General features: G+C 41.4%; 1 protein-coding gene across 2 annotated transcripts in view; it reads left to right on the forward strand.

The window, feature by feature from the left end:
• The window catches only part of galnt7 (UDP-N-acetyl-alpha-D-galactosamine: polypeptide N-acetylgalactosaminyltransferase 7), a 137,410-nt gene extending 132,596 nt beyond the window's left edge, over window positions 1-4,814 (forward strand). For both annotated transcript variants that reach the window (XM_072257654.1, XM_072257653.1), the window contains exon 12: window positions 4,126-4,814. In XM_072257654.1, the coding sequence (XP_072113755.1) occupies window positions 4,126-4,263 (138 nt within the window). In that variant the 3' untranslated portion in view covers window positions 4,264-4,814. The remainder of the gene's footprint in view (window positions 1-4,125) is intronic.
• The last annotated feature ends 15,289 nt before the right edge of the window (window positions 4,815-20,103 follow it).

The following is a 20,103-nucleotide window of genomic DNA, read 5'->3' on the forward strand; positions in this document are numbered from 1 at the left end:
AGCAAAGCTAATGCACAGCCAGATTGGGGTCCTTGAGGTTAAAGGAAATAAAAGAGTAGGCAGAACATAGCTGTCTCTACTTGTGAGAGAGTCTGAACCAAGAGCCATGACGACCACTTAAGTTCAAGTTTATTGTCATTCAAATATACACAGGGTCAAAAATGACCTGGAACTCAGGACGGCTGGCGTTTGCAGGATTCTCTATGAATGCAGAGCAGCGTATATCGGCCAGATGGGGTGCGTGATGGAAACCTGCACGGGAGGTGTATCTGTTTGGGTTACCCGGAGAAATCGGCAGAAGCAGAACATTGCTTTCACAGTGGCCGTAAGATTGACTTCGACAGCACAAAACTACCGTGTCGCACCAGTGGGTTTTGAGACTGATAAAGGAAGGAAGCCATTTAAATAAAGCTAGGGAAAAAGAATTTAAACAAAGACAAAGGTCTTACTCCAAGTAAGAACTGAAATTCAATTGTAAATAAAGTGGGTCAGCAAATTTGATGAAGACTAACCAATCAGGAGGGACTGATGACAGGGGAATATACACCACCAGACTAGACATGCCTAGGCTTCACCCCTGATGAAGACAGCAGTGTTTGTCATCGAAACTTTGATTAAAATTGATACCTGTACCCGGCTGGAAACTAGAGAAGAGTTTACTTGTAGAGAAAGCTATTGTTTCTCTGTTCCACCAGCATTTTGTGTGTGTTGCTTATTTCTCTGTTCTTTTGTTTTAGTTGTTTCTTACTTTGAAACTTTAATCTTTTTACTTTAAAATATATTCACTATATAACTGGAGCAACTCCATAATAAAGATGACACCACAGTACGTAACATCCTTTTGGTAAAGCAGAGAGAGGTTTGTTCAGATAAAGGTTATGGGTTAAGGGTAAATGGTGAAATGTTTAAGGAGAACATAACGGTGTGAGAGAGTGGAGCAAGCTGCCAGCACAAGTGGTGAATGCGGGTCCGATTTCAGCACTTAAGAGAAATTTGGATTAGTACATTGATGGGAGGGGTACGGAGGGCTATGGTCCGGTTGCAGGTCGATGGGACTACTTCAGCATTAACTAGATGGACCGAAGGACCTGTTTCTCTGGTGTAATGCTCTATGACTCTAAAGCAGAATGGTCTTTAGCCAGAAAATGCAGGAATGTGATGTTTACTTTCACAAGGTGCAGCCAAAGTGAAAAGCAAAGGCAGATTTTAGGAAAAGCCAGAGGAGGGAGTAGAAGGGTGTGCTGATGGGCAGAAAGAAAATTAAGCAAGAGGTGGCTTGTATGAAATGGGAGATGTGACATGATACCGTGCTTACAAAATTCAGCCGTAGTTTTCACCTCCAAATGCAAAATGATTTTTAATTTGTAAGTCATGATGAGCTATAAAATACTTAACATTTGTTTTATTTTTATATAAGTATATATATTAAAATCATTTAGAGCTGTTGAAAACTGAACTGAAATCACTACGTTACTGTGGAGAAACTCATAATAAAGATGTTACTGCAGTACATGATTAACCCTATGCTGAAGGACTGAGAGGTTTGTTCTATGTTAAATGTTAAAACAGCAACTCAGTAGTGTCTTGAATGTTCTAAAGCCCATGCCACCTTTAACATTTGAGGCCTTCTGCCATTAAGTTACATTTTTCCTTCACTTTGCATTCCTGTACTGAATTCACATATTTATTCCCTTTCCCAGTTGCTTCTATTCTCACAAATTGGCATCTTTCTATCCTCCCTCTCTCCTCCCCAAGAACCAACATTTTATTTCCCCTTAAACTCTTGGACTAATGCCCCTTTCTTCACAAATGGTCTGAATGAACTACAGGAAACTGTCTTCTATCCCAACACAAACTAATCACCAAATAATTTCCACCTCCACATTATTTTCTCTTGTTCCACATCATTTTACCCTATCCTCCCCTCTTCTTCACCATCCCCATCTGCTTGAGTTTTCAATTCTAAGCCCAATACTAGCTTGAGTTGTACTTTGTGCAGTTCTATCACTACAGTTCAAACGTCACGGACAATGGCACATTTTGAAGATGCATTTGACAAGAATTTATTGTTTCATTAAGTGGTTATGATTGTAGCAAGAGTAAAAAGTCAACTATTTTGTACCGATAATATTCCCATTAATGATATGTTAATCATTTAAAATATTATTGTTTAGTTGGAGGAGAGGGAATGTAGTTGGTTGTTAAATATTGTTTTTAGGTCTGTTCGTTCATTATGTGCCGTGCCGTATGAAGTGGGTGATCATGGTCTTTCCATGACCATGATTGCACTTGGCAAATCTTTCGACAGAAGTGATTTGCCATTGTCTTCTTCTGGGCAATGTCTTTACAAGACAGGTGACCCCAGCCATTATCAATTCTCCTCAGAGATTGTCTGCTTGGCATCAGTGGCCACATAACCAGGACTTTTGATGTGCACCAGCTGCTCATACGACCATCTACCATCTGCTCCCATGGCTTCATGTAACCCTGATCAGAGAGCTAAGCAGGGTACTGCACCTTTCTCAAGGGTGACCTTTCAGCTAGCAGAGGGATAGAACACCTCCTTTGGTAGAGATGTATCTCCACAACACCACCCAACAGTCTGTGCATGACTGAAAACACAAGAAGCAGGAGTAGGCCACCATCGTTCAATATGATCATGGCTAATCTGCGCTACGCCTGATCTTCCCTCTGTGTCAGTTCCATGGAGTCCAAGTTTTCCCAATCTTTCAAAACTTCATCTGCATTCTCTTTAAACGCCTCCACTGTTCTAGCCTCCAAAATCCTCAAGGAAGAGAATTCCAGAGTTTTACCATCTTCTGAGAAGCTATTACTCTACTGTATACTTCAAATTAAATGACTGCTCTATTATCTTGTAAGTACGTCCCCTTATTTGAGACTCCAAATAGAAGAAACTTCTCAACACTAATTTCCTTAGTAGAAACATCTCAACATCTAATTTATCATGCTCGCATATTTTTCCCATAAGAGGAGCAACTGGGAATGGGTAGAATCAATAAAGGTATGAAAAGTAAAGGATAAGGTGCAACCTAATTAAGAGAATTTCACTCGGATTTTGTATGTTTAATTTAGATCACCCCTCATTCCATTGAACTAAAGAGAATGCACGTCTAACTTTTTGAACCACTGCTGATCAGGCAATCTTTCTTCTCAGGAATTAGCTTAGTAAATCTTTTGCAGACTTACTCAACGCTATTTTAACCTTTTTTTAAAACAAGGGGATCAAAATTGGACACGTGCAGCCCACCCACTCCCTGTACAATTTTAACAATGCGGTCATTTTAAAATCCAGTCCTATTGTAGTAAAGGTCATTGCGCTATTTGCTTCTTAATGACTTGGTGCACCTTCCTGCTAACTGCATGTTTCACGTCCGAAAACACATAATTCCCTTATACACCACCATTTGGGTATTGCTCTGCTTTTTGATTTCCCCCTATTGACATGCCTGATCTCACACTTTAGAATCCATTTGCTAAGTGTTACCACTCAGCTTACCTAACTTAGCAAAAGTTTCATTGCACCCTCGTGCATATAACAGTAAATTAACCTGAATCTGAATCCAATCACTCTAAATATCCACTGCAACAGGTTTTTTTGCCTATTTCTGTCATAAGCGGACTCGGATAGCTTCCACTCTGCCCCTTCTCCAAATTAATAATTTGGAGAGTAAAGGGCCAAGGATTGGCTCTTAAAGGTGAAATATTTAAAGGGAACGTCAGGGGGAAAGCTAATTCACTCAAGCTAATGGTGTGAGTGTGGAATAGGGTGCCAGTGAAAGTAGTGAATGCAGGTTCAGTTGCAACTTTGAGGTAAGTTGGGATAAGTATATGGTTGGGTTGGTTATAGTGGGCTGTGGTCTGGATACAGGTAGGTGGTATTAGACAGAAAAACAGGTCGGCACGGGCTAGTTGGGCTCTGTCTGTGCTGTAGTGCTCTATGACTTTGTGACTGATCCTTGGGATACTCTCACCAGTTACATCTTTCCAGCCTGCAAAAGACCCCCTTGTACCACATTTACCTTCTAAATAATAACCAGTCTTCAGTCTGTGATAACACTCTTCTCTCAGTGCCAACCAGTGAAATATCTCCATCTTTCCTTTCAGACACTGCATAGATTCACACACATTCCAACGGGCAAGTGCTTAGATCGCTCCGAAGTGCTTCACCAAGTTTTCATCTCTGATTGTGATTCTGCAAAGACTTCGCAAAAGTGGGAGATGAATAACCTGCTGGCGGTGTAATTTGTCATGTAAATGTACAAGATGAAAATTATCTGTATATTGCTGCAAAAAAACTGTACAGCTTAGTGTGTAAATATTTTTGACACTTTCATTTCAATGAAGGATCTAGAAAAATTGTGATTATGTAATAGTCAAAATTATGTAATTACAAATCACAGTATAATTTTTTAATACTTTGGAAGTTCTTAGATGTTTACAACTTATTTTGCTGTTATCTTGACAAACTTTACCTTAGTAATAAGGTGCAATCCAATTCTTTGGGGGATAACACTCAGGGGCGCTCAACATTGGTTGCTTTTCCTCAATAGATTTGTTTCAGTAAGTACATTGTAATTAGGGTCAACTAATTTCCCCAGTTAGACCAGAGCTGGATTTTAAGTTCTAAACTATCCAGTATATACATCACAGGTAGCCCAATGAGTTTTTCATTAAAATGTGTGTTTTATCCAATAACTATTGTCTCTGATATTGAGAATGGTTGTCTGTGAGGTTCCAAGGGCTCTTGTTTGGTCATTTTGAAACTTTGCTATTGGTGGGGGGGGGGGGGGGGAGTTGGTGATGGTGTTCTTTGCCCATATCAATTTGATTCTAACAATGTCCGTTGCCAAAAGGAAAAGGTGCTATTAATGCTGCAGACATTGATCATTATAAATAAACAATACATTCCTTTTAACGATAAGTACAGAGATAGGATATGGTAAAAATCGTTCTCAATCTTGTGAATTTGTACAATCCCCTTGGGACCAGTGTCACCAGTACCTGCTCCGTACATCAACCAGATGGTCAATTTAACTTGACAATCTTTAAACTCTTTGTCAAAAAGATGAAAAATTTCTGATTTTCATCGTTGTTTTAGAAATGATCTCAAAAATCCTTTTCCAAGATCTCAGCTAGTTTATGTTTGGAGCTTTGCTACTTTAGCCTCTTTAAGCAGTAAAGCTTGCTTTATACCTATTTATTAAAAGAATGAATATTTGTCTTAAAATGTTTGTGTTTTATACTAATTGATAATCTAGTATTACCATTTTTTAAACATCTTGAATTTGTTGCTCAAATTCCCTTTCCATAGATGACCGATTCCTCCAAATGGTTTTATATAAAAATGCTGCCAAATATATCATTCGGGAAATTAGCTGGTCTTGAAAAACTCTGTGCCATATGAAATATATTTTTCTACAATGTACTTGAATGTTGGTAGGAATAAAGGTATTTAACTTTATACTATAATGTCATGGCTGCAGCAGTTGATCACAAAATATAAGTTATTTTTCTTTCCATAAGCACTTCCGGATTAAAAAAAATATTAATTACTTAAGGTTGTTGTACTATTTAAGTCGAGCACTTTGCTGCAATAGAGCTTTCTGTAAATGATTGCAGAGAAGGTTCAAGATTCATCAGCCAAAACACTCCCTTTATAACTTAATCTATTGCACAAGTTTTCTTTTGGTTATGCACAGATGTTGACAGACTGTAAATATTCCCACAAATGGTGATTCCTGTACATACTGTAAAATGGGGGTTACTTTAGCGGGCTAAAATTTGGGATGCAAATGATATCCAACTCTTCAAAATTCAAATGGTTGTTTGTTCTGCTGTACATTTGTTCTGAAGTTGTCATCAAGCCAAATAAAAACAACTACAACATATTTAAACAGTCTTTGCCAATGTTCAGTGCGTTCAAAGTTTTCAACCATAAGTACAAGATAGTGACTGACAAATACAGTAAGAAAATTTGGGACAAACTTGCTCATGCCAAGAGTGGTGGAAAAAGTGAGTAGTAAGTTGGAGGAATATTATAAATTCTAGTAAGCTAATAAGTAAAAAAATATATATAATAAACATGATATTCTCTAGATGCAGAAAATCCAGAGTAACATGCACAAAATGCTGGAGGAACTCAAGCAAGTCAGGCAGCATCTCTAGAGAGGGGTAAAGAGCTGGTGTTTCAGGCCAAAACTCTTCATCAGGACTGGAAAAGAGGGGGGAAGAGGCCAGAATAATGAAAGGTAATAGAATTGGAAGGGAGGTGGGAGAAAACTCATGCAAAGGCTTAATCAGATGAACTGAATAGCTTAATTCTGTGCCTCATATTCTATATAGTTTGTATGTGTACAATTTTCCTGACTTGATGTTATTTATTGAGATACAGTGCAGAATAGGCCCAGCAATCCCCCAGTTTAACCCTAGCCTAATCATGGGACAATTTACTATGACCAATTAACCTATCAACTGATGCATCTTTAGACTGTGAGAGGAAACTGAAGCACCTGGAGGAAACCCACACGTACAAACGTACAGCGGTGGGAGTTGAACCTGAGTTGCAGGTACGGTAAAGTTATGCTACTTGTGCCACAAGTGAAGCCTGGTGAGAAGAATGTGCTGTGGGTGGGGTAGAAGGAATGAAGTGAGAAACTGGGAGGCGGCAAGGGCAAAGGGCTAAAGAAGGAGGTGAGAGTGAACCACAGGAGAAAGGGAAGGAGGAGGCATACCTGACAGAGGTGAGGAGCAGAGAAGGGGTAAGAAGGGAACCAGGTGGGAAGCGGAAAAAAAGAGCAGGGAGAAGTTGCCATGGGTTGGAGAAATCGTTGTTCATACTGTCAGGTTGGACACTACCCAGAAAGAATATGTGGTGTTGCTGCTCTTTTTTTTCCATTTGTAGTCATGCAAATTAACTGCGATGCAAGGTGATCAACACAAGTGAAAAAAACATGCATGTGGGTTTGGTTTTTCTCTTCCAAAGAACTTGGTCTGCTCCCTTCACCTGCATAATCTCGATTCCCCTCCAAACCCACTCTCCAAACAACAGTTATGACAGAGGCTCTGAGAATTTTCTTTTCAGAAGCATCCTATTTTGATAATACAGGTTGAGCATCGTTTATCCAAAATGCTTGGGGCCAGAAAAGTTTTGGATTTTGGATTTTGGAATATATAATGAATAGCCTGGGATCGCCACCATTCCTGACTGAATTTATGCGCTACCAGTAAACAGTCTCACACTTGTTCATCACACATTATGTACTTAACAATAAAAATTATTACATAACATTAATAGTGAAAATATAATGAGTGCAGGGTAACAAAAGCAGCACAGCAGCAGCGGGAGAGTACCTGAATCAAACAACAATGGCAAGCTTTTAGTCTCCACCTACGATGCCATGTTTTGATTAAAAGATTACAGCACACTATTTGTATTTTACTTTTTTTAAGGTTTTATGTAAGGTATATTAAAAAAATGAGCATTGGAGATTTCCTCTGGTGTTAGATTTTCATCAGCAGCAATCTTCACAAACTTACCAAAGCTGCATGATCATCAAACACTTTACCTTTAATGTTCTTTAGAGCTTTAAAAATGTAATGCCATGCCTTTGCTTAATTTCTGCAACCAGTCTGAATATTCACAATTACCTTCAATTTTCACTTTGTCATGTTAGATCTTTGCTTGTTTCACAAGCAGCATACCGTTAGTGGCATATGTTCATTGTGATGCTGACAAATGCATTCTTTCAATACACGATCGAGATCTTTATCTTTTGCTTTTTGCAGTGTTTTTCTTTTTTTCATTACCTCGGTTCATTACATATGTGAGGTCATTTCTCTGAACTGTCTGTGATGTGCATTGCCAGGGAATTTTCCCAGCATCATGTAGAACTTTCCATTTGTGTGACGTCATGACAGTGCTCGAAGAAAAGATTTTGGAATTTGGATAAGGGGTGCTCAGCCGGTACCATGAAAGGGATTGTTTTTATGCAGTTAATTACAACCTGGAAAGTACAGTTTAATTACCTGGTGGAAGAATATTCAATATTTTTCTTTGAGAATGTTTGGTTCAGTTTCTATTTGATGACCAGATTCCCATTTTAATTTGGTTGGTGGGCTGTTTAAAAAAAAAAGCATAAAACATAAAGCAGAGGTAGCCCGTGCCTCAACCTTGCACTGTCATTCAGTAAGTCCACAGCCGAGCTGACCATAGGCCTCAGTGTTATGTTGTTCACAAATCCTTCCGTTCCCTCATCATCTAAAAATGCCAGCCCTGATGACAGAGCACGGAGGGTAGAATTCCCCTCTGATCAGCAAGGCTTATCACTCCCAGGTTTGCTTCCCTATTACTGACTTCCTATTTTCCATCTTCTCTTGAGCTCATGGGGAATCCTGTCTGCTGGGACAGACTCTTTTGCTGAGATGTTCTTTTACGGGGGCGGGGGGCATGCATACAGACATTTGTTGCCTCTGTTACTTTCGAACAACACTTCCACAAAAAAGTTCATCGGGTGTCGATTTAATGATTGCACAAGGAGTTCAAAAGGTGAATCAGCACCAGGACATGCCCTCTTCTCATTGCTACCATCAAGGAAAGAGGTACAGGAGCGTAAGGACGTACACTTCAGGAACAGCATCTTCACATCCAGCAGCAGATTTCTGAATGGACCATGAACACTACATCACTTTTTGCTCTCCTTCTGCACTACCTATTTTTTACTATGTTTTTATAGTACTTTTTTATGTATCGCATTATACTGCTGCCACAAAACAGCAAATTTCACAACTATTATCATTGAAGATAAACGTAATTCAGAAGCATTGGGTGTGGAAGTACTGGCTGATCACAATGACAAGGGCCCAAGTCAAAAAGTTGTGGATTCAAGTCTTATCCCAGAGCACAGATGCCATCTATTCCAGCCTAGTACTGATGGCGTGCTGCATCTCTAATTTTACATATTAACTAAGGCTTTATCTACCCTTCCTAGTGGAAGTAAATGTTCCTCTGGCATTATTCTGAAAGACGGGAGGGCGGGGGGGGGGGGGGGTGTTCACACAAGTGATATATTAAAAGCGTAGAGTTGTTAAGGCATAGAAGGCCATTCAGCCCATTGTGTTTACAACTTCTACAAGAGCATTTCTCTTGCCCCATCCCATCACCCAGCTTCTTCACGGCCTGGTAAATATTTCCTCACCATATACACTCAGCGGCTACATTATTAGGCACAGGAGTGGAACCTCGTATGGCCTTCTGCTTCTGTAGCCCAGCAACTTCATGGTTCGACGTGTTGTGCATTCAACGATGCTCTTCTGCACACCACTGTTGTAAAATGGGGTCATCTGAGTTACTGTCACCTTTCCATCAGCAGTCGATTCAGTCTCCTCTGACCTCTCTCATTAACAAGGCAATTTCGCCCACAGAACTGCCGCTCACTGAGTGTTTTTTGTTTCTCATACCATTCTTTGTAAATTCTTAAAGACTGTTGTGTGTGAAAATCCCAGGAGATCAGCAGCTTCTGAGATACTCAAAGCACCCCATCTGGCACCAACAATCATTCCACAGTCAAAGTCCTTAGATCACATTTCTTCCCCATTCTGATCACAAACAAGAGAAAATCTGCAGATGCTGGAAATCCAAACAACACACACAAAATGCTGGAGGAACTCAACAGGTCAGTTAGAATCTACGAGAAAGAGTACAGTCGGCATTTCGGGCCGAGATTCTTCATCAGGACTGGGAAAAGAAAGATGAGGAATCAGAGTAAGAAAGTGGGGGGAGGGGAAGAAGAACCTCAAGGTGAAAGGTGAAACTGGGCAAGGGGGCAGGGATGAAGTAGAGAGCTGGGAAGTTTATTGGCGAAAGAGATACAGGGCTGGAGGAGAGGGAATCTGATAGGAGAGGACAGAAGGCCATGGAAGAAAGAAAAAGGACCAGAGGGAGGTGACAAGCAGGTAAGGAGATAAGGTGAGAAAGAGAAATGGGAATGGGGAATGGTGAAAGTGGGGTTCATTACTAGAAGTTCGAGAAATTGATGTCGAGGGGGCCATGGACTAACATGTCAGAATGGGAATGGGAAGTGGAATTAAAATGGGTGGCCAGTGGGAGATCCTGCTTTTTCTGGCAGACAGAGCGTAGGTGCTCGGTGAAGCAGTCTCCCAATCTACATTGGGTCTCACTGTTATACTGGAGGCCACACTGGGAACACTAGATATGGTAGCTGACCCCAACAGACTTAAAAGTGAAGTGTTGCCTTACCTCAAAGAACTGTTTGGGACCCTGAATGGTAGTGAGGGAGTAGGTATAGCACTTGTTCTCAAGAGGGAGATCAGTGGGGAGGGACGGACGGACAAGGTAGTTCCTCATTCTGATGTTTGGTCAAAACAACATCTGAAGCTCTTTACCACGTCTGCATGTTTTTATGCATTGAGTCACTGCCACGTGAATGGCGGATTAGTTATTTGTATTAACAAGCAGGTGTACGTAAAAACGTGGCCATGGAATATATTTCTCATGACTGATGCAGGCACACTGCAGGGCTGCATGCTTAGTCCCCTGCTTTCCACACCTATAACTGTGTAGCTAAGTATAGCACCAACACCATCCGCAGACTCACCAAACACACCACGGTTGATCTAATCATGAATGGTGATGAGGGCCTGTACAGGAGGATAGTCAGCTGGTTAGTGGCACGGTAAGGAAAACCTTGTGTTTAACAGCTGCAAAATCAAAGAGCTTATTGTAGACTTTTGGAAGGGGAAGTCAGATGAACACACATCTACCCTCATTTGAAAGGTCTGCATTGGATAGGGTGCCAGCATCTCAGAAGACCTATCCACGTTTCTGCACATGGATACAACATGAAGAAAGCACACCAGCATCTCTATTTAGAATCTTTTCAAAGACTGAAAACCTGCTATACAGTGGAAAGCACGCTGACTGACTGCTTCCCGGCCTGGTGTGGAGATTCCAATGCACGGTAACGCAAGAGGCTACAAAGAGTAGTGGACTCAGCAAGTTCCACCACAGGTACAGCTCACCCCACCGTCGAGGGCATCTACACCAAACAGTATCTCAGCAAGATGGTTTCCATCATCAGGGACCCGCAGCAGCCAGGCCATGTCCTCCTCCTATTGCTGCCATCAGGCAGGACGTACAGGAACTCAAAGACCCACACTTCAAAGTTCAACAACAGCTTCTTTCCGCTGCCGTCAGATTCTTGAATGGACCTGAAAACCTCTAATTCTACCACAGTCTGTATTTTCCTCAACTTGCACTAATGTCATTGTGTTTATTTTGCTTTGTACGTTATGAATAATTTGTCATTTTGAATTGAAGTACTTTATGTTTCTCGTGTTTGTAATGTACTGTGCTGCTGTTGCAACAAACTAATTTTCATGGCATTTTTTACCTCACCTCTATACATCTCCGTGATAATAAACTTGATCTAATTCCCTCTTAGAATACATAATGAAGCCTGTTTCCATCACATCTGCAGGCATACATTCTAGATTCCATAAGACACAGGAGCAGAATTAAGCCATTCGGCCTATCAAATCTGCACCACCTCTCCATCATGGCTGATTTATTATCCATCTCATCCCCATTCTACTGCCTTCTCCCCGTAACCTTTGACATCCTGACTAATCACAATGCTATCAACCTCCACTTTAAATATACCTAATGATTTGGCCTCCACAGCCATCTATGGCAATGAATTCCACAGATTCACTACCCTCAAGCTAAAGAAATTCCTCCTCAACTCTGTTCTAAATGGACATCCTTCTATTCTGAGGCTGTGCCGTCTGGTCTTAGAGTCTCCCACTACAGTAAACATTTTCTCTGCATCATCTCTATCTAGGCCTTTCAATATTCGATAGGTTTCAGAGAGATTCCCCCCTGCCCCCATTCTTCTAAACTGCATGAGTACGGTCCCAGAACCATCCAACACTCCTCATTTGTTAACCCTTTTGTTCAGAGATTCATTCCCATAATCCTCCTCTGGACCTCCTCCAATGCCAGCACATTTTTTTCTTAGACATGAGGCCCAAGCTGCACACAATACTCCATTGGTATGGTCTAACCAATGCCTTATAAATCGTCATCTGTACAATCTTGCTCTTATGTTCTAGTCCTCTCAAAATGAATGCTGATATTCCACCAGATGCTGCATTACTCATGTCACTATTAATTCTTTTCCCCTTTAGTTTATGCAGATGATCTCGAACCTACAAAAGAGATTAACCTCTAGCTGTCCGTTCTATCCAGACCCCTTATCATTTCATACGATTCTGTTATGTCTTCTCACAGCTTTCTCTTTGAAAACACAAACCCAGCCCCTATAATCTATCCTTATAACTGTTGGTACTCATTTCCAGGAATGTTTTCTGGACACTCTCTATACCTCCACGTCTTCCTACAACGAGATGACCTGAAATGAATACACTACTGTTTGTATACATTGATAAACCCCAGAATTGCATATGGCTTATTAACTACTGTCCCCTGGTGCTAGGAGTCAGGAGTTAGTGGTGGATGAATAGTTTTTTCTGATTGGAAGCCTGATCCATAGGGATCAGTGTCGAGGGCTTTGTTGAATCAAATATATGCCCAGTGGCCAATTTATTAGGTAAATAGTATGTGTTAAATAGGGGCCGTGGACAATTCTGATTTGATGGAGAATGGACGTGAAAGCACAGAGGAACATCTGGAGAAATTTCTGAAACGATCATTCGCTGCTGTCATTACTGTGTGGTCATGAATCTTTCGGAGGGTTGGCCTCAAAATCCCCGGCCTTGCCTGCTTTTGGTGACCGAGAAGGAGGTTGAATCGTTCGGACAGAGATAGCGCTCAGTACTCAGTGTCGGAGAGCTGATCAGAGCTCGAAGTTTTCGGATGACTCAGAGTCGGATTGTGGTCGGCATGGCAGGGAGAGTTTTTCTTCCTTCTCCCGTCTGTGTGAGATGTGGGACATTTGAGAGACTTTGAACTTTACTGTGCTCAAGGACTTCTTCATCAAGTTATGGTATTGTTGCACTGTTGTAACTGTATGTTATAATTATGTGGTTTTGTTTGTTTTTTCAGTCTTGATCTGTCCTGTGTTTTGTGATATCAGACGGGAGGAAATATTGTATCATTTCTTAATGCATGCATTACTAAATGACAATAAAAGAGGACTGCGTGTCTTCATAATCTAAACCTATACACCTGCTTGATAATGCAAATATCTAATCAGGCAATCATGTGGCAGCAACTCAATGCATAAAAGCATGCAGGCATGGTCAAGAGGTTCAGTTGTTGTTCAGACCAAACATCAGAATGGGGAAGAGATGTAATCTAAGTGATTTTGACTGTGGAATCATTGTTGGTGCCAGATGGGGTGGCTTGAGTATATCAGAAACTGCTTATCTCCTGGAATTTTCTCACACAACAGTCTCTAGTGCTTACAGAGAATGGTGCCCAAAACAAAAAAAAACATCCAGTGAGCGTCAGTTCTGTGGGCAAAAACACCTTGTTAATGAGAGAGGTCAGAGGAGAAAAGCCAGCCTGGGTCAAGCTGACAGGAAAGTGACAGTAACTCAAGTAACCATGCATTACAACAGTTGTGTGCCAAAAGAACATCTCTGAACACCGAACAGTTGACCCGTGAAGCAGATGGGCCACAGCTGCAGATGACCAAATTGGGTTCCACTCCTACGCTTATTAAAGTGGGCCAGTGTGTGTACATGAATGATTTAGATAAGAATACCCTCGTCTCATGCTACCATCAGGGAGGAGGTACAGGAGCTTGAAGACGCACAGTCAATGTTTTAGAAACAGTTTCTTCCCCTCCATAATCAGATTTCTGAATATTCCATGAACCCATGAACAGTACCTTACTGTTTTGCTCCTTTTTGCACTATTTACTTTTAATGTATTTCTTATTGTAAGTTAGAATAATTTTTATGTCTTGCACTGTACCACCTATCCTTACTTATTCTATGAAATAATACATTTCACTACATAAGTAATAATAAGCAGTAATAAATAATAAATCAGTGATAATAACCCTGACTCTAAGGTGATCTGATTAGCAAGGTGCAAATGACATGAAAATTGATGGAGTTGTAGATAGCTAAAACAGCTATCTAAGGATACAGTGAGTCTTACTTCAGTGATGGGCAAGTTGATGGAGAAGATCCTGAGAGGCAGGATTTATGAACATTTGGAGAGGCACGATCAGATTAGGGATAGTCAGCATGGCTTTGTCAAGGGCAGGTCATTCCTTACGAATCTGACTGAATTCTTTGAGGATGTAACAAAACATATTGATGAAGGTAGAACAGTGGATGTAGTGTTTATGGATTTCAGTAAGGCATTTGATACGATTCCCCATGCAAGGCTCATTCAGAAAGTAATAAGGCGTGGGATCCAAGGAGACCTTGCTCTGTGGATCCAGAATTGGCTTGTCCACAGAAGGCAGAGGGTGGTTTTTGATGGTTCGTATTCTGCATGGAGGACAGTGACCAGTGGTGTTCCGCAGGGATTTATTCTGGGACCCCTCTTCTTTGTGATTTTTATAAATGAGCTGGATGAGGAAGTAGAAGGATAGGTTAGTAAGTTTGTTGATGATACAAAAGTTGGGGGTGTTGTGGATAGTCCGGAGGGTTGTCAGAGGTTACAGCGAAAACATCGATAAGATGCACAACTGGGCTGAGAAGTGGCAGATGGAGTTCAACTCAGATAAGTGTGAAGTGGTTGATTTTGGTAGGTCAAATATGATGGCAGAATATAGTATTAATAGTAAGACTCTTGGCAGTGTGGAGGATCAGCGAGATCTTGGGATCCATGTCCATAGGGCACTTAAAGCTGCTGTGCAGGTTGACAGTGTTATTAAGAAGGCAGATGGTGTGTTGGCCTTCATCAACTGTAGGATTGAGTTCAAGAGCCGTGAGGGAATGTTACAGCTATGAAGGACCTTGGTCAGACCCCACTTGGAGTACTGTGTTCAGTTCTGATCACCTCACTGCAGGAAGGATGTGGATACTATAGAAAGAGTGCAGAGATTTACATAGATGTTGTGTGGATAGGAGGCCATGCTTTATGAGAATAGGTGGAGTGAAGGAGGATGAGAGGTGACCTGATAGAGGTGTATAAGATGATGCGAGGCTTTTTCCTGAGGCTGATATGGTTAACATGAGGGGGCATAATTTTAAGGTGCTTGGAAGCAAGTACAAGGGGGACATCAGAAGTAAGTTTTTCAGAGGGTGGTGGGTGCATGGAATGCACTGCTAGCAAAGGTGGTAGAGGTGGAAACAATAGGGTCTTTTAAGAGCCTCTTAGATAGGTACCTGGAGCTTAGAAAAATAGAGGGCTATGCGGTCGGGAAATTCTAGGGAGCTTCTAAAGTAGTTTGCGTGGTTGGCATAACATTGTGGGCCGAAGGGCCTGTAATGTGCTGCAGATTTCTATGTTCTATGTGTGGCAGTGTAAGGAGGACAGTCTGGCAGGTGAGAGATGATGCCAGGTAAGGGGGAAAGGTGGGTGGGTGGGTGAGTGAGGAAGGGGTATTGATGTGAGAAGCTAGAGGCGATATGTGAGAAAGGTAAAGGGCTGGGGAAGAAGGAGTTTGATAGGAGAGTAGACTATGGAAGAAAGGGAAGGAGGAGGGGCACCAGAGGGAGGTGATAGGCAAGTGAGGAGAAGGGAAAGGGTAAGAGGGGAACCAGAATGGGAAATGGAAAAAGACAGAAGGGGAGAGGGAGAAATTTTGGGAAGTTGGAGAAGTCAATGTTCATACCGTCAAGTTGGAGGTTACTTCAACAAGGAGGCCACTCTCAGGTTGGAAGAGCAGCACTTCATATTCTGTATGGGTATTTGCAAACCTTATAATGGATCATAAAATCATGAGGGGCGTAGGTCAGTTGGATGGTAACAGACATTCCCCAATGGTGGGAGAGTCATAAACCAGGAAGTATAGATTTAGGGTTGGTAGGGGGGTAAGATTTAAAAGTGACAACTATTTCACACAGAGGTGATGAGTAAATGAAATGACCTGCAAGGGGAAGTTTTTGATGCAGGCACACTAGTATAATTTAAGGAGCACTTGGATAGGTACAAGCAAGGGCAAGTTTTAGAGGGATATGGACCAAACGTAGGAAATTGGAACTAGCTGAGTGGGTACCAGGTCAACGTGGACTTGCTCGGGCAAAGAGCCTGTATCCCTACTGTATTGATTTTTGACAATGTTTCTGTTTATAAGATTCATTATAAAACACATCCCCTTTGAACTTTCCCCTTCTCATAGGTTCATTGGTTGTGCATGTCCTTTAATATTAGACATTTGGACCCTGGGGAAAAGATACCAACTGTCTCATTAAAGGTCGAAGTCCAGTTTTAGAGTCATAATCCAACAAATTATATTACGGCCAATCTGTTATTATAGACAGGACAATCCATAATAACTGTCCGGATATAATAATACAGAATAAGCAAGCAAGAACATCTTGCTTAATAGATATAGCCATTCCAAACAGACACAACTTACAGAAATCAGTAAGTGAAAAACACCAGAATTATGCTCAATTTAAAGAGGAAGTTGAAAGATTTTGGAACATGAACAGGGTATACATTGTCCAGATAGTAATATCGACAGCTGGTGTCATCCCAAAGTGACTACACAATAGCATAAAACAATTAGGGCTACACAGTAATATCTATGTAAATCATCAGAAGGACACAATACTAAACACCACTAGAATAGTCCAAAAGTTCCTAGCAATTGAGAAATGAGTGTGCTTGGCTATGCCTGTGCCTCAGATTTTACCAGCTTGAGCTGAGAAAAAGTAAATAATAATAATAATAATAATAAAGTAAGCAATAAATATCAAGAACATAAAATGAAGGCTCCTTGAAAGTGAGTTTATTGGTTGTGGGAACAGATCAGTAATGGGCAACTGAAGTTGAATGATGTTATCCCACTGGTACAAGAGCCTGATGTTTGAGGGGTAATAACTGTGCCTGAACCTGATGGTGCACGTCCTGAGGCTCTTGTACCTTCTTCCTAATGGCAGCAGCAAGGAGAGAGCTTGACCTGAATGGTGAGGGTCCCTGACTCTGCTTTCCTGTGACAATATTCCATGTAGATGTGCTCAATGGAGGGGAAGGCTTTACCCTTGTTGGACTGGGCCATATCCATCACTTCTTGTAGGATTTTCTGCTCAAGGGCATCGGTGTGTCTATACCAGGCTGTGATGCAACCAGTCGATATACTCTCCAACACACATTTATATAAGTTTGTCAAAGTATTAGAGGTCATGCCAAATCTTCACAAACTTATAATGAGAATATTATAGCCAGGTAGAGTGAAAGCATTTGGGTAATATCCCTGTCAATCTCATTGTCCACACAGCTATAAGTGAACAAAATTGATTTTATGCATGCAATTCATATGTAACTATATTTCACAGTGTTATATGAGAGAAATAACAATGTTTTATTGGCATCAGTTGCTGAAGTTTTATTTCTCTGCTCTTTAAGTGACTCTTTTTCCAAAACAGATTGACTTTGCAGGATGTAGGCTGGTTTGCGGCTTCACTTATGTCATGGAGTGGGCTAAAGTGAAGCTTGAATCCTCCTAAGTAGCTGGTGATCAAATCTTGCACTATTGGCAGGATATGGCCAGCCTGGATGAGGATGTGTGGAGTTGATCCATAGGCGTTAGCTAGGTCTAACTAGACGACTGTTAGGTCGCCTTTCTCCTGCCTGGCCTCACAGGTAATTCGCTGATTATTGAGGTGTGTTCCAGCAAAAAAAATGCATTGGCACTCATCACCGAGCACTCAAGCGTGAGCAAAAGCAACAATAAAGACACAGACTTGCAGTACTGCAAAGACTACATTGTTCCCCTAGCATTTGACATACCCCAGGCTCTTTCTCTCTGTAATAAGGGAGAAAGAAGTGTCTCCGTTTCACAGCGAGATGGGAGACATAACAAACTGATTTACGATGTCTGCAAGGATGAAATGCGGTTATCGAAGGCAGTGGAGTTGGGGGTCACAGGGTGCCTGGAGAAAATGGAATCTTCCCAAGTATAAGATCACTTAAGTAGAGCTTTGGAGACTGGAGCCCTTCCGCATTTCTTCCCTGCTGTCCCTTGCTGACACACTGAAGCGGGAGAGGTGACACGGCAACTGGAGAGAGTAGCGGTTAAGTGTCGAAACACTCTTTGAAGGCTGGGCACCACCTGACAATATCTGCTCCTGGCCAAAGGCAACGGTTACCTCATCAGGTAACTGAAGAGAACACCCCAGTGTATGATGCAAGTAACTGGCTGTGAGCTACCAGTTCAAGACATATTGCCAAATATTAGAGGAACCAAAGGATGTGGGGTTCTACAGCAAAGAAACAGTGAAGTAGAAGATAAGATCACTTTAATACTGAGCTGCACCAAGGAACTGAATTATCTGTTCACATTTCTATTTCTGATATGTGACAAACCCCGTTGACCACATCCTTGCCAACCTACTGTACCTGTTGTACATGCAGTCTTTCTGCAGTCTGAGACTATGCACAACACCATCGGTTTTTTGACAGAGAGCGCTAGCAACTGTAAAGCACAGCAACACAGAAGCAGGCCCTCTTCCCCACCTAGCCCATGACAAAATATCACTCCGCCTAGTCCCATTGACCATAGCCCTCCATACCCCACACATCCATGTACATTTAATTTGTCTTAAATGTTGAAATCGAACCCACAACCGGCACTTCCTCTGGCAGTTCATTCCACATTCTGAATGAAGACGTTCCCCTTAAACATGTGACCATCCATCCTTAACCTATGACCGAAAGTTTGTCTCACCCAACCTCAGTAGGCAGGTGACCATAACTGCACACAATATTCCAAACTTGGTCTGAAAACTTACTAATTGCACTTCCTACAATTCATATCTCAGTGATTAATGTACATGATGTTATGATAGCACATGTCCACTTCCTTATATTTGATTGGTCCTACCCTCACCGTAGTTATTCCCTTTCTCTTGATATATGTGGAGAATTCCTTGGGATGCTCTTTAATCCTACTTGCCAAGGACTTTCCACGGTCCCTCTTGGTTCTCCTAATTCTCTTCTTTAGGTCTTCTCTAACTTCTTTATAATCGAGGGCTGTGTTTGATTTTACCTTCCTAAATTTTACCAATGTATTCTTTTTCTTCTTGATTAAATTTGCTCATCATCCAAGGTTCTGTTACCTTGCCATCCTTGTCCTTCCTTCTTACCAGGACATATTTGTTCTGTGCTCTGCGCAGTTGGCCTTCAAGCACCCTCGACATGTCAGATGTGGACTGGCCCCGTAGAAGTCCTAGGAATGATCCCCGTGGTAAACTACGGTCCAATCATAACAGCAATTGCCCACCGTCACCCTAGGTTTCCTTTTATCGAACCAGCCGTGAATTCATTTTACCCTGGATCCCATGGGCTCCAACCTCTTAACCAACCTTCCATGTGGGATCCAGTCGAATATTTTACTACAGTCTGAGTGGCAATAAGATCATGTTAAATGGGATTGAATCAGAATACATCAAGCTGCTTAAAAATGCAAATCCGTAAGGCGCTGGGATCCATCAGCCGCGGCAGAAATGTGTGCCCCACCGGAATCTATAAATCATGATGCAACACATCCCTCACTCTGCAATTACCATCAGAATCAGACTGGCGTGCATTATCACTGACATGTCGTAAAAGTTGTTCTGTGGCAGGACATTTTTAAAAATTACTAAGAGTTAGGATAAGAAATATAAAAAATCAATAAGGAATGCAAAATGAGAGCGAAACATGAGATAGTGTTCATGGGTTCATGGTCCATTCAGATGTTAAATGGCAGAGTGAAAGAAGCTGATCCTAAAACTTTAAGTGTGTCTTTTCAAGCTCCTGTACCTCCTCCTTGATGGCGATTAAAAAAAAAGGGCATGTCTGGATGGTGAGGCCTAGTTGATGCATTGCCTTTTGACTTCTTTAAACTGGGAAGTGTGCACAAAACACTTACATAGTCATAGTCATTGTAGTCATAGTCAATACATCTGGAGGGCATGAATTAAAGGTGGGGC

This window comes from Mobula birostris, chromosome 5 (assembly GCF_030028105.1).
Source record: "Mobula birostris isolate sMobBir1 chromosome 5, sMobBir1.hap1, whole genome shotgun sequence".
NCBI classification, from domain to species: Eukaryota; Metazoa; Chordata; class Chondrichthyes; order Myliobatiformes; family Myliobatidae; genus Mobula; species Mobula birostris.